This window comes from Garra rufa, chromosome 13, assembly GCF_049309525.1.
Source record: "Garra rufa chromosome 13, GarRuf1.0, whole genome shotgun sequence".
NCBI lineage: Eukaryota > Metazoa > Chordata > Actinopteri > Cypriniformes > Cyprinidae > Garra > Garra rufa.
In genome coordinates, this window is record NC_133373.1 from 45,022,172 (window position 1) to 45,037,935 (window position 15,764).

The 15,764-nt window shown below is 28.5% G+C and overlaps 2 protein-coding genes across 2 annotated transcripts in view; one reads left to right on the top strand and one right to left on the bottom strand.

Moving 5' to 3' along the window:
• Positions 1–914: 914 nt before the first annotated feature.
• On the bottom strand, positions 915–14,844 carry LOC141348571 (solute carrier family 22 member 23-like). The gene is made up of 8 exons (XM_073852849.1): positions 14,826–14,844; positions 12,799–12,967; positions 7,026–7,153; positions 6,832–6,934; positions 4,595–4,806; positions 4,486–4,518; positions 3,018–3,141; positions 915–1,281 (listed from the first exon to the last, which is right to left on the bottom strand). Exons 1-8 carry the CDS (start codon positions 14,842–14,844, stop codon positions 915–917), a joined length of 1,155 nt encoding a protein of 384 aa, XP_073708950.1.
• A 151-nt stretch (positions 14,845–14,995) lies between these two features.
• Positions 14,996–15,764, top strand: part of LOC141348572 (rhophilin-1-like) — an 8,694-nt gene continuing 7,925 nt past the window's right edge. Inside the window, exon 1 of the mRNA XM_073852850.1 lies at positions 14,996–15,002. Within this exon, the coding sequence (XP_073708951.1) occupies positions 14,996–15,002 (7 nt within the window). The remainder of the gene's footprint in view (positions 15,003–15,764) is intronic.

The following is a 15,764-nucleotide window of genomic DNA, read 5'->3' on the forward strand; positions in this document are numbered from 1 at the left end:
TTTTTTTTCAAATTGAGTTTAAATCGTGTAATTCAGACTTTTTTTTCTCAGTTGCAAGTTTATATTTTGCAATTTTACGTTTTTCCAGAATAGTGACTAAATCTTGTGATTCTGATTCAGACTTTTTTCTCAAATTGAGTTTAAATCTTGCCATTCTGACTTTTTTTTTCTTAGAATTGCGAGTTTACATCTTGTAATTTTGACTTTTCTTAGAAATGCAACTCTAAATCTTGCAATTCTGACTTTTTTTAATCAGTTGTGAGTTAATGTTGCCATTCTGACTTTGTTCTCAGAATTGTGACTTTAAATATTACGACTCTCTGTTGAAGATTTCTTGCGATTCTGACTTTTTCTCAAATTGAGAGTTTACACCTTATGATTCTGACTTTCTTCCTCAGAATTGTGACTTTAAATCTTGTGAGTCTCAGTTGATTTCTTAAGATTCTGAATTTTCTCAGAGTTCATATGATGCAATTTTCTTTTTCATAGAATTGTGAGGGGGGGGAAAAAATCCTATTTGTAAGATAAAAAGTCGCGAATACCTTTACTTTCTTTATCCTGTGGTGGAAACAAGCTTCCGCACGTAAAAGAAATCCGCCGGTTCTTACCGTCAACGTCATTCTGTCCTTAATAAATACCAAACATTTACCAAACATTAAAAAAACACATTCAAATCAGTGAAACTCCTCCGTGAGGTTGTTGTTCGGTGCTGGCCGTTCGAAAAATAGAGCTCCTTTCGCTGAACGCAAATTAAAATTTCCAGTTCCTACAATGCTAGTACTCTTCAGCGATGCTGGTTAATGAGGCGTTTGACACTTTATCACGACACATCGGTCGCGTTTCAGTTTAAAAACAAATGCGTGAAACTCGTTCTGGACGATCGCTCTTCGTTCGGCCGTTCTCAGCGAAAGCCGTCATGAAGTCCTCACGCCATTGGCTGTGCTGTTGCTGGGCACCGAGCCGTTGCCGGGGATGGCGACCTGGTGAAGGGGCGTGTCCTGAACGCGCGAATACTCCCTGACCTCGGTTCTGGCCAGTAGGTGGTGCTGCTCTCCGGGGAGGATGGGCCGCCGCAGAAGCCCCTCCCCCTCGGCGATAGTCTCGGGCAGCGGTTGGCGGGCCGTCTCCGGGAGCAACGGTATGCAAATGATGCAGAGCAGAGTGCAGCAGGTGAGGATCACGTGATGCAGGAAGAAACCCTTCTGATTGTGGAGCTCCATCAGCGGCGCCGTTAGCATGCCGAAACCTGCGCTCGCCAGGACCAGACCCACACCGCCACCCCTGTCACGAACAAAACCAGAGACAGCCGTCAAAACATGCATTTCAACACCAACAGGTAATGATCAGGTTTGTACTACTTTAATTATTAGTGTTTGGAAAGTCAAGCATGTAAGTTTTTTAAAGACAGAAATGAATCCTAATGATCACTTTACAATGACGTTCCATTTGTGTACATTAGTTAACATAGACTAGCAATGCATTTACTAACAATGGTCATTATAGTCAAGTAAAACCATACTTGAAAAAAATGCTGAAGTAACAAAATATTGTTTAAAAATGTTATACTAGTTGCTACAATAAATTAATTTTTGATTAAGTTAAACTTAAAGTACTAAAGTAACTAAAACTAATTAAAAAATAATAATATAGAATTTTTTAAAATAATAGACCAAAACTAAAGTGAGAACAATTTTAAAAAATCTAATTTAAAAATATTAACAAAAACCATAACAACTAAAATTACAGACTTAAAAGTACAAATGACAAAAGCTCAATTAAAATTGAAGTAAAAGAACTATAAAAACATTTTTTTTTCTTTTTTAATTTGAAGTACTAAAATAATTTAAAATAACGAAACTATAAATTGAACAAATAAAAATTATGAATATAGATATTTTTTAAAATAGACAAAAGCACAAATTTACATGTATTTTTGTTTACTAATAAATACTGTAACAAAGTTTACAGAATTAAAATAGGTGTTAAAAGAATAAAATAAATAAATAGATAAAATGTTCAAATAAATAAATCCATAATTATATTAAAATAAAATAAAATGTATTTTTTTATTTCAATAATTTTATATGTATTTTTCAATCTACTCTATTTTTATTGATTTCAATCTAATTTTATGTATTTATTTTAGTCTTATTAATTTTAATCTAATATTTAAATTCAGTAGTTATTTTAATCTGATTTATATTTATGCATTTTAACAGTTTGTAATCGTAATTTTTTTCTTTTTTTAATGAAATTGTATTTTTTTATTAACTGTTTTTATTTGTTATTGTAATGTAATTTATATTTATGCATTTTAACCGTTTATTTTCTTTTTTTAATGAAATTGTATTTTTTAAATTTATTTTTATGTATTTATTTTAATGTAATTTATATTTATTTGTTCAACCTTTATGAATGTATGAATTTATTTTAATCTATAAATAAATAAATCCACAATTATATTAAAATAATAAAATAAAAATGTAATCAAAGGTATATTCATTTTTTATTTATTTAAAAAATTGTGTATTTATTTTAATCTAATATTAAAATTCAGTAGTTATTTTAATGCAATTTTATGCATTTTTAATTGATGTCTTTTTTAAATACAATTTGTATGTATTTTAATGTAATTTATATATTTGTTTTAACTTTTACATATTAATTTATTTTAATCTAATTGTTTGCACGTATTTGTTTTAATCTATTTTTATGTAATTCAAAATGTTAATTAATTCTAAAGTAACACTAATGCATTAGTAAAATCAAAAGTTGTACCTGTTAGTATTATTTAATACACCTTAAATAAACAAAAAATAAACAGTTGCATTTTTATTAACTAATAAATAGTCTAATAATGCATTGTTATTGGTAGTGAATGCATTAACAAGTGTTGACTAATGGAAGCCTAGTGTAAAGTGTTCTGGAATCTTCAGACCAGACTCGGATTGTTTTTGATGCTTCTCCCTCGAGACGCTGACAGACAGACAGACACATAGACAGACAGAGATGCTGACCTGATGACCGTCGGCGTGATCTCAGCACAGTAGAAGATGCTGAGTGTGCTGACAGCATGAGACGAGAACATCCCGATGATGGAGAACGCGTACGAGAAGCGCTGGTTCAGCGTGTCCCGCAGAACTACCACAACATAGACCACATATTCACATACATACACTGCCGCTCAAAAGTTTGCAATCAGTATAATTTTAACGCTTTTTAAAGGAGACTTTTCTGCTCATCAAAGCTGCAGAAAAAAACTGTAAAATTTTAAATGTTAATGCAATTTAAAATAGTGGTTTTCTATTTTAATATACTTTAAAATATAATTTATTTCTGTGATCAAAGCTGAATTTTCAGCATCATTACTGCAGTCTTCAGTGTCACATGATCCTTCAAAAATCATTCCAATATGCTGATTTATTATCAGTGTTGGAAACAGTTAAAAAAAATATTTAAAATAGAAAACTTAATTTGAAGTACTAAAATGTTTAAAAATAATGAATTGAACAAATAAAGGTTAATAGGCTTTTTTTTTTTTTAATAATAAAGACACAATCACTCAAATGTTTACTAAAATTAATGTGAAAAAGGAAATAAAAAATCTAATATATTAACTAAAATGACAACAAATAAATAAAATAATAAAAATAAAGACTTTTTTTAAAGAAAATACAGCTTTGCATCAGAAATAAATTATATTTTACAGTAAATGAAAATAAAAAATTGTTAAAATGTAAAAATAAAAACTAGATTAAATTACTAAAAATTTGATTGAAATATTTAATCATTATTAGTTTAATCAAATGTTATTGATTAATTGTAATCAATAATTACTAATAATTATGTACTTTATTATTTTTAAGATCATTTTTTGTATTTATTTGAATCTTTTTTTTTTTTCATTTTAATCTAATGTTTATGTATTTCTTTATTTTAAACTATAATTTTTGTATTTGCTTATTTAATTTTTAATCTGATTTTTAAATGTTTATTTTATCAAATTTTATTTATTTATTTTAATCTATTTTTATTTTAAACATTAAACTATCAAGCAGCACAACTGTTTTCAACATTGATAATAAAAGTAATAAATCAGAATATTAGAATGATTTCTGAAGGATCATGTGATGCTGAAGACTAGAGTAAGTATGCTGAAACTTCAGCTTTGCATCACAGAAATAAATTATACTTTAAAGTATATCAAAATAACTGTTATTTCGAATTGCAATAATATTTCGGAATATTACAACTTTTTCTGTAGTTTTGATCAAAGAAATGGAACTTTGATGAGCATAAAAGAAATCTTTAAAAAACATTAAAAACATTACTGATCCCAAAATTTTAAGAAGCATATCAGTAATGTTTTTTTTTAATTAAAAGGTAAAAGGTATTATATTAAGTATGTGATTATTGAAATGCATTTTATTGTTTATTCTTTGCTTTCTCAACAATTAAATATGTAATGCATAATTTTTGTATTACCTGCATCGTGCCATATACTGTACTTCCCGATCACTGTATTAGAAGAGAAAAACAGGCATTATTATTACAGGTTCAGAGGTGGATAGAGGTGTTCATGTGCTGTACGTACGGTTGAGTAAACCCAGCTGCAGCAGCGACGCCAGAGCCGTGATGATCATGAATGTGAGCAGTCCTCCTCTCCTCCCGAAACCGGCCACCACCGGGAACAGCACCATGCAGGACGCCAGGGCGATCGCCGCTAATGCGTAATAATGCAGGTGAGACGCGCTGCCCTCCAGAACGCTGCGTGCAAAGCAGTGATGGATGCCGTAACCCGTCAACCTGAGAACAGGAAGGACCCACAGATCAGTGTTGAGAACAAAACAAATGCACAATCATTCACGCCACCTTAAGAAAGTAGATTTATTAGTGCAAAACTACGAGTGAAATCATCCAGATTAGCCATTTACAAACTGGGATTCGCAAAGGAGTGCTGTGGGGTCTGTGGAAAAGTTTAGAGAAGTAAAAAAAAAAAAAAAAAAAAAATGCAAAAGTGTAATAATAAATAATAAGAAATACGATTCTAAAAAAAGTGTTTAACAGATTTATAAAAATAAAAATGATTTAAAAATTTAAAAGTTTTTACTCATTTTTTTATTTTTAAATAATTTTGTATATTTATTTCAATCTCCATTTCAATCTACTTTTATTTATTTTAATCTAATAATATTAAAAATGTAGTTATTTTAATGTAATTTATATTCATTTGATTTTTTATGTATTTATTTGTAATCTTAATTCATGCATCTTTTTTAATCTAATATTTGTGTTTATTTCAATCTAATTTAATGCGTTTATTTATTTTGATCACATTTTTATATTTATTTTAACCTAATTTTTATTTATGTATTTATCTTAATGTAGTTTCTATTCATTTATTTAACTTTTTATGTACGTAATTTATTTTCATCAATTTTTATTTTAATCACATTTTATTTCAATCTATTTTTATGTATTTATTTTGATCTGTGTTTATTTTAATATCATTTAAAAGCATAAATACATACAATTTGATTCAAATAAATATAAATTATAGTAAAATAAATATATCAATTAGATAAAAAAATTATGTATTTATTATTTTAATATCATTTAAATACATTTATTTTACTGTATTTATATTTATTTGAATTAAATTGTTTTTATTATTTTAAATATTAAAAAACAGATTAAAATAAATAGATTAAAATATTAATACAAGAAAGTATATTAAAATAACTAAATATAAATTGCAGTAAAATAAATATATGAATTAGATTTAAAATAATTTAATAAAGCAAAATTATCTTAAAATAAGTAAATTGCATTTATTTATTTTAACCTCATTTGTATTTATGTATTTATTTTAATATAAATGATATTTATTTATTTTACTTTATTTTAATCTAATTTTATGTACATATTTATTTTAATATACTTTCATGGATTAATAATATTTTTAAAATTAAAAAAAAAAAAGTTTTTTTATTTTAATCTATTTATAATTTATTTTAATCTGTTTTTATTTTAATATTTAAAATAATAAACACAAACAATTTAATTCAAATAAATATAAATTACAGTAAAATAAATGTATCAATTAGATTAAAAATAAATAAATATAAATACATTTTAAGTATTTATTTATTTTAATCCATTTTTATTTTAATATTTAAAATAATAAATAAATACAAACAATTTTCTTAAAATAAAAAATACATTTAAAATAAATATAGAAAAAATATTTTTTTATTTCATATTTATTTTAATGCACTTCCATGTATTGATATTTTAATCTATTTTAATCAGTTTTTATTTTAATATTTACAATAATAAATAATATAAATTACAGTAAAATAAATGCATCAATTAGATTTAAAATAATTAAATAAATACAAATACATTATGTATTTATTTATTAATCTGTTTTAATTTTAATATTTAAAATAATAAAAAAAAGTATTAAAATAAATATATAAAAACGATTTAAAATAATTAAATGAATCAAAATGAGCTTAAAATAAATAAGCAAATAAATAATACATCTAATAGTACTGTACTATGAGAAGGAAAAAAAATACAATAATGTAACTTAACAGAAACTAAATATTTTCCAAATAATATTTTAGATACTTTTTTTTTACAGTATAAAGACACCTTTTACATTTTTGGATAGGGGTTCTTTGCATGAGCATGATCATGTTTGAGGGTCAATGGCATCTAAACTGTTCTACTTACCAAAACATACTGATAGAAGAAGTACTGTAATAGTGAAATCTAATATAAACTCTTATAGAGCAATTAAGGAGATTGTAAAGCAGCACTCACGAGTTGACACACAGGACCACAGTGTTCTTCCACAGGTTTCTGGTGCCGGTCAGCTGCGTCACGCAGGACGTCTTCGGCTTCTGCTGCAGTTCAGTCTCCAGCTCTGAAAAACCACCACCATCATCATCATCATCATCATCATCTTCCTCATGCTGAAGGTAAAGCACATTCACAGCAGCAGCAGCTCTGCTCACCTGAGAGGATGCCGCTGGGGTCGGTGGACGTGTCGACGCTGTTGCTCTGTGCGATGCGGTACATCTGACGCTTGGCTCTTTGGTAATGTTGAGTGACCAACAACCAGCGCAGAGACTCCGGAAACATCCTGATGACAGAACCACCACAGTGGCACGGTTAAACTTAGACATAAAGCTGACTATTCTGGATAAATATCCAAAAACTCGTAACTCAAGACACATATACTTGAGAAAAAAAATAACTTAAGTTTTCAGAAAACAAATAAGGTCTAAAACATAGTATTTCATAGGGTGTTATTGTAAAAGTGCATTAAATTAAATTGCTAAAGTTTAATGTTCAATTGATTATTAGGGCTGGGACACGATTAATCGCGATTAATCGCATCCAAAATAAAAGTTTATGTTAACATACTAAATGTGTGTTTACTGTGTATATTTATTATGTATATATAAATACACACACATACATGTAAAGCCTTTAAAAAATACTTATATGTGTGGATAGTTATATTTGTATTTAATTTAGATTATATATAGAATTATAAATATTTTATTTATTTTAATTTAATTTTTATTTTCAGTTTTCTTTAATATACATGTTTGTGTGTGTATTTATACATACATTATATATACACACAGTACACACACATACAGTATGCAATCATAAACTTTTATTTTGGATGCGATTAATCGCGATTAATCGTTTCCCAGCCCTATTGATTATACATGCTTTTTTATTTATTTTATTTATTAACACTTACATATTATAAAAAAATAATAAAACAATATAATAATAAATTAAATTAACATCTGATTCAATAAACATGCTTTTTTCTCTCATTAAAACAGAATTGGTAAAATGAAAACAAAAAAACTAGGGTTGTCAAATGATTAAAATTTTTAATCAGATTAATCAGGATTAATCACTATTTGCAACTACACCTGAATCCTAACCATTTTTTTTTTTCTGAAATGCATACCAAAAAATAAATAACAGGACACAGATACAATTTTCAGTTTTTCATATTATGTCAGGGCTGGCATCCGGCCTGTTTTAGGCTACTCCTTATTTTTTATATTTTAGACATCCATCAATTATGGTGAAGAAAAACAAATGCCGCGCTGGTGGAAACAACACAAGACTTTCGCTTTTACTTTCGGGACCGGCTCGGATGGCGCAGCTGGAAGAGATCCGCGTTCAATCGCACGCAGTAGGCTGAAACTTGCCACAAAGCACCGGCAAAAATAAAAAATGAATGTGTCTGGGACAGAGTAAGGACATATCTCAATTATTTATTAATAAAGTGTATTTTGAGTCAATATCGCGAACATCCTGACTTGCAAAATGCAATCTCCTTTTTGGAGGCACCTTGAGAGAGAAATTTATCTTTACGGATTACATAATGAACAAGTTTTTGTTTTCGATTTGTTTTATTTCGTTAAGTAATAATTTAAAGCTTTCTATAGATATGTTTATCGTGTCTGTTAGGCATGCGTTTCGCTTTATTTTTGTTAAGCACTCCTGTTCAAGAAGGAGGTGACAGAAAGCGCATCATTTTAGTTTTCTTTATTTTATAAAAACACTAACGTTTTTTGATGTATTACTCTTTCCTTTGTGAGCAAAAATGACGGATAATTTTAAATTGCTTCCACTGAAAAAGTGCAAGTGATTGCATGGTGCCTCGATGACCTGAAAAACGGCTTTATCTTCCACTCCGCACAAACTATTAGGCGCACATTTATCTTTAACGTTTAAACTGTACTTGAACTGTTTTATATCTATAGATTTTATTTTAGGCAAGTCGTGATGATTTGAGAAGGCAAACTGATCAAACAGACTATGATCAGTCTTTTGCTGGGCGGTGTTCGTAAAAAAAAACAACAAAAAAAACGTATATTTAACGGAAAAAAAATGCTCCAAACCTTTTTACTAAATTAACTAAATAAAAAACTAAACTAAATCTATACACTTTGCCATTGCATACAAAATTGAACTAAGGGGGAATTTTTTTTCTCCCGCAATTGCTTTGATATCACTGTGTCAGTCACCGCTCTTTCAAGAATGAACCCAGCATAACTATGCAGATTTAATTCCCAAAACATAAGAAAAACGAAAGTTTCATGCAAATTCTGAATGGATTATGGCATGGAAAGTGCAAAGCGCGCTCCTTTTATTATCACTAAAAGTGTCACAAATCTTAGTTTATAGAGATCTCACAAAGTTCCTTACAATCAATAAAGCTTTCTAAACTACACTGTAAAAAAAAAAAAATCCGTAAAATTTACGGTAAAAAACTGGCAGCTGTGGTTGCCAGAATTTTACCGTAAAAATACGGTAGCAATGTTTTACATTTTAAGGTTTTCACTTAAATTTACAGGTAAATACCGTAATTTCATACTAAAAACATGAACTCTTTTTGAAGTACTGAAATCTGTTTTGTACCTTTGTAATGCACTGATAACCACCAAAAGCAGGTGGTGATGACAACATCACATGATGAACCAAAGCCCATCACACGGAGGTTTTAAATAATAACGTATAGACCTTTTTCCTGAGTAAACGATGAGTGCCGCCATTACGAATTCTAACATCAGATTGAATGCTTTTCTGTTCCGGTTTCCATAGGAACCCATTCAAATAGCGTCCATCTGTTTTTAATGTAGCTAACGTCCGCTGCTTCGTGTCATCTACACACTCATTAAAGTGAGGCACTGACAAATGACGCCCATTGCGACATTGCCAAGTGATGGCGCTATGGAGCCTTGTGCTTTTTAAAAACATTTTAATAGGTTTAACATTAGTTTATTAGCTCGGAATATACCCTATTTTGACTAGAAACAATGCAGACTGGAAATGCAAAGCATTCTTTCAGTTAAGAGTCGGACTTACTTCCGTGTTCAGGAAAAACGTCTATATAGAAGGTGCACAGTGTCATTCACACAAACACTAAACACCATCATGGTAACACGCATAAAACTGAAATAATGCAAAAAACATTAATTTAACAACATTAGATGTAACATACAACCCTAATGTACAAAACTGCCAAGAAAAAAATGAGAAGAAAAAGTTATTTCAGCAAAAAAACATCAAATAAAAAAATTAAATACAATTCTGGGAATGTCAATTTACGGTTATTCACTGTAAATTTTACGTTCTTCTTCACTTCCAAAAACGGTATGCTACTGTAAAATTAAATGCAATGTCCAACACAGTTTTTCACCGTATATAGATGGGGAACTTACCGTTAACCATTTGACAGGTTTTTACCGTAGCATTTTCACAGTTTTTTACCGTTAAATTCACTGTCATTTTTTACACAATGAATCTTTTATTTACATCGCGTCTGCACTTAGTCATGAGATGATTCACGAGCGCGCAAAATGGCAATAAAAACCGATATGGCGCTTTCTGAATTCTGACAATCTGTTTCTAATTGTTCGAAATCAACACTTCTCAACGCTGCAAATACACGCTGGATTGTTTGCCAGATCTTCAATAGCTTTGCTTTCGTTTGAGGGTATATAGCACCGTCTACCCCAGTAGAACCGGGCCTAAGCAGTTGCAGAGGAGCTGTCGCCCATGTTTGTACTTGTTAAAAGAATCATCATCATTCTTTTTATATTTGAATCTGTCCAAAGGCTCACCTTGCTCCATCACGCCTCTAGCTCCCCAACCACTTTCTTGACAAATAATTTGTCACACTGCACTTGCGTGAAATGCGTTAAAAAAATGTACGTAATTAACAACAACAAAATATTTAAAGCCGTAAACACGTTATTTTTGACAGCCCTAAAAAAAACTGAATTTAGGAAAAAAATTAAAATTAATTGTATAGGTTTCATGATTTCAAATAATCAGACATGCTTTTTGATTACTAAAATTTAATTTGGGAAAATAAAATATTTCAAAGGGCCCTAAAATTTTTAGAAATTGTTGTTAAACTTTTAATAAACTTCTTAAAGTTTCATGATTTACAAAAAAAATAATAAAATAATATAAAAATTAATTAATCAATTAACATCTGATTTAATAAACATGTTTTTATCCCCATTAAAACAGAATTGGTCAAATGCAAAAAAAAAAAAAAAAAAACAGAGAATTTAGGGAAAAAAATAAGTATGAGTATAAGTTTTATGATTTCTAATAATCAGACATGCTTTTTGATTACTAAAATTTAATTTGGGAAAATAAAACATATTTCAAAGGGCCCTAAAATTTTTACAAATTGTTGTTAAACTTTTAATAAACTTGTTAAAGTTTCATGATTTACAAAAAAATAATAAAATAATAATAAATTAAATAATTAAATTAACATCTGATTTAATAAACATGTTTTTATCCCCATTAAAACAGAATTGGTAAAATGAAAAAAAAAAGAGAATTTAGGAAAAAATAAGTATAAGTATAAGTTTCATGATTTCTAATAATCAGACATGCTTTTTGATTACTAAAATTTAATTTGGGAAAATAAAACATATTTCAAAGGGCCCTAAAATTTTTTTACAAATTGTTGTTAAACTTTTAATAAACTTGTTAAAGTTTCTTGATTTACAAAAAAAATAATAAAATTATATAAATATTAAATAATTAAATTAACATCTGATTTAATAAATATATTTTTATCCCCATTAAAACAGAATTGGTAAAATGAAAAAAAAACAAAAAAACAGAGAATTTAGGAAAAAAATAAGTATAAGTTTTATGATTTCTAATAATCAGACATGCTTTTTGATTACTAAAATTTAATTTGGGAAAATAAAACATATTTCAAAGGGCCCTAAAATTTTTACAAATTGTTGTTAAACTTTTAATAAACTTGTTAAAGTTTCATGATTTACAAAAAAATAATAAAATAATATAAAAATTAATTAATCAATTAACATCTGATTTAATAAACATGTTTTTATCCCCATTAAAACAGAATTAGTTAAATGAAAAAAAAAAAGAGAGAATTTAGGAAAAAAATAAGTATAAGTATAAGTTTCATGATTTCTAATAATCAGACATGCTTTTTGATTACTAAAATTGAATTAGCCATTAAAAACCTGGAATTTGGAAAATAAAATAAAACATATTTAAAAAGGCCCTAAATTTTTAAAAATTGTTGTTAAACTTTTAATAAACTTGTTAAAGTTTCCTGATTTCAATTCATTAAACATATTTTTTTTTATTCTTAAATATTGATTAATGGGCTAAAAATCTAATCTTGTTTTCCCTTTGAATTCAGTATTTCTTACTGCATTAAGCGTAAACTCACTTAATATTGATACATTTTTCGGAAAAGTCATTTCACATTTAAATTTTTTAAAAATATCTTAAGCAATTTTTTCCCAGTAAATATCTTGATTTGAGAATGTTTAGATGTTTGTACTGAAAAGCAAAAAACAAATACTTAGAAAGAAAATAATTTTTGTGTAGACAGAAAGAGAAATTTGTTTTTGTGTGTTGTTTGGGATGGTTAAATGTGAAATAGATTATAGACTAGACTAATAAACCAGTGCAAAACAGATTTTTATGCAAGCAGTTACAGAAAACACTTAAGTATATCAAGGAAACATGGTCTTTCCGTCCAGAAATAATAATTATTTCACAGCCAGAAAACAAAAAAGATTTAATACACCACCAACCTGCTAAAATTCAATACTTAGTCAACTTAGTAGCTTTTGTTTCCATGCATTACAGTTGTGCAATCTGCACACTATAGTTTAATGTGGCATGCATTTGTACTGTAGTGTGTTTTGTGTTTATATGCTTAACTGAGTGTCTTACCAGACGTACGGCAGCATGAGCACAAACGGGGCGATGATGACGATCTGCAGGATCTGCCAATCACGACACAGCGCCGCCAGACCCGGCATCAGCAGCTGGCCGCCCACAATGATCAGACTGGCAATCATAGTCATGGAGAAACGCCATGTGGGCAAACACAACTCGATCCCTGAGAGACGACAGATACAGCCAACAGTGTGTGATTTAATCGCTACTATTAGACATGCTCTTTCATTATTACGACTTAATTAAAACAGAAATCAGAAGAAATATATATATATATATATATATACATTTTTTTTTTACTTTTTAGTCAATATTAATTATTTTAAAAAACAATACAATATTTGTATTTTTTTTTTTTTTTTCCAAATACAAATTGTGCCAAGGAATGATTCGCAGTTTGTTTGTTTTTAGAAAAACTGAAGTTAAGAATTTTTTTTCCCAAACCAAATGTTTTTCTTAAAAACAAACTGAGAATCGTTCCTTGGCACAATTTGTATTTAAAAATAAAATAAAATAAAATAAAATAAATATTGTTTTTTAAAATAATTAATATTTGACTAAAACCCAAACATTTGACTGGTAATGTGTGTGTGTATATATATATATATATATATATATATATATATATATATATATATATATATATATATATATATATATATATATAATACAAAATACAAAATACAAACACAGAATTAAAAAAAAGTTCAAAAATGTTAACTGTTGTTTTTTCCCCCTCATTTTATTTATAATTTTTTGAATAATAACTTCAACAATGTTACATTGTATCTGATTTTAATTAGTTAGACATTAGTTGATTACTGAAATTTAATTAAAAAAATCTAAAGAAAAATGCAAAAAGATTCCAGAAAAAAAAGTAAAATAATAATTTTTGTGGAAATTTTTTTATAGGGCCCCAAAATTGTAGTTTATTTAAATTATTTTAAATTATTTACATATGATTTTTGATTGCCAGAATTTAATGTGACCATTAAAAACGAATCTAGGGAAAAAAAAGGAAAATGAAAAACACAAAATTTGAGAAAAATAAAACTTTCAAAGGGCCCTGATTTGTAATGGCTGTTTAATAAACCGTTTATTCCTAATTTCAATTAATTAGATTTGTTACACTTAAATAAAATTTTAGGGGGTGCCTAAAAAAGTGATTTAGATGTTTGGCCTTTTTGGCCCTAACAAATTAGAAGTTTATGCTTAAAACAAGAAAAAAAACAAAAAAACATTATATATAAATTATAGTTATAATTTGTTTAATCATTGCCCAGCACTAACTTTATATATAACTCACTTGCATGCATTTTTTTTTTTTTTTTACAAAATAAGACCTATTATCTAAAGTTCCTCTTAAATAAGTGTATTGTGATTTAATTATGTTATACACTATCTTATGTATGTTACATGCACTGGGATGTTGCCCAGTTTCTGATGCATCTCACACTCATGCACACTTTTTTAAGCTAATATTGCACACAAACAAGATCTTATGGTTCTTTGTTTTGTTTTTGAGCTGTGCAAAGCTCCACCTAGTGGACTGGAGTTCAGAAGGATTACATGAGACTGAAGACTGGAGTAATGATGCTGAAAATTCAGCTTTGATCACAGGAATAAATTACAGTTTAACATAGATTCAGAGAGAAAACAGTTATTTCAAATAGTAAAAATATTTCATAATTTACCCTATTTTTGATCAAATAAATGTAGCTTTGGTGAGCAGAAATCTTTTAGTTAGTAAGTGTCTCTCTTCTAATTGCTCCTAGCGTTCTGACCTCGGACAGAAATGGATCCACTCCAGAGAGACACTGACAGTCACACGCAGTGAATGAAATGGACAAAGTTCAGACCGCAGCGTAACGCGATCCTGCAGCTCCATTCATGTGTGAGTAACAGCTCCAAATGAATCCCAGTGGATCAATTTGTCATCTCATGAGCGGATATTAAACCATAAAGAGACGCTGATTATTCTGTATAGTAAACACAACAGCTTTCTAAACCAGAGCTAATACTCTCAGAGTGAAGATGCATCTAGAAAAACTACATTTTAATATTTTGAAGAAAACATTTTATCCTCCAGCAGGTGAAAATAGTGATTATTGATTTGGCAAACACCAGAAATAATAGTGAAGCTCTTGTTATTGTTATGGCTCACTATTTTCACTCACTGTAAATTGTGATGATGTCCAGTATAACCAAAAAGCTTTTGAGAAAACTGAGCGCTGTGAAGCATCAGACTTCAAATGTCATCTGAGCCTGAGCGAAGCAGAAAGTGGCTCCATTAGAGCAAATTAATGAACTCTGAGGTGTTCTGGCCATTAAACACACACACACACACACACACACACACACACACACACACACACACACACACACACACACACACTGAGCCTCTGGAAAAGCTACTTAATCAGCATCACTTAATGTCTGCTCATCAGAAAAGCGCTTTCTAAAGCACACAGAGAATTTAATAGATCACATAAATTAAAGCATGCGGTTAAACAAGAATCTGGGCTCAGTCATTCGCGTGAAAACATGTCATCTTTTACCTCCAAAATCAAAAGAATATGTATGAAATTATATTTTGCATAAAGGAAATAAAGCCTATTTTTAGGTCCTGATTTTTTATATTGAATTATATTATTTTATATATTTTTTTATTCTCCAGTTGTTCTAATTGAAGTGTTCAATATATGATTTTTTCATATAAATATAGTAAAAATAATAGCATTCGTATGTAGTATATAATGATAGTATATGTTAAAATTGGCAGTACAATAAAAGGATTCAAGAGGCAACATATATATATATATTTTTTTTTCTGAACAGCAAAGGGGCTAAATTTAATAAAATATATGTGACCCTGGACCACAAAACCAGTCTTTAGTCGCTGGGGTATATTTGTAGCAATAGCCAAAAATACATTGTATGGGTCAAAATTATTGATTTTT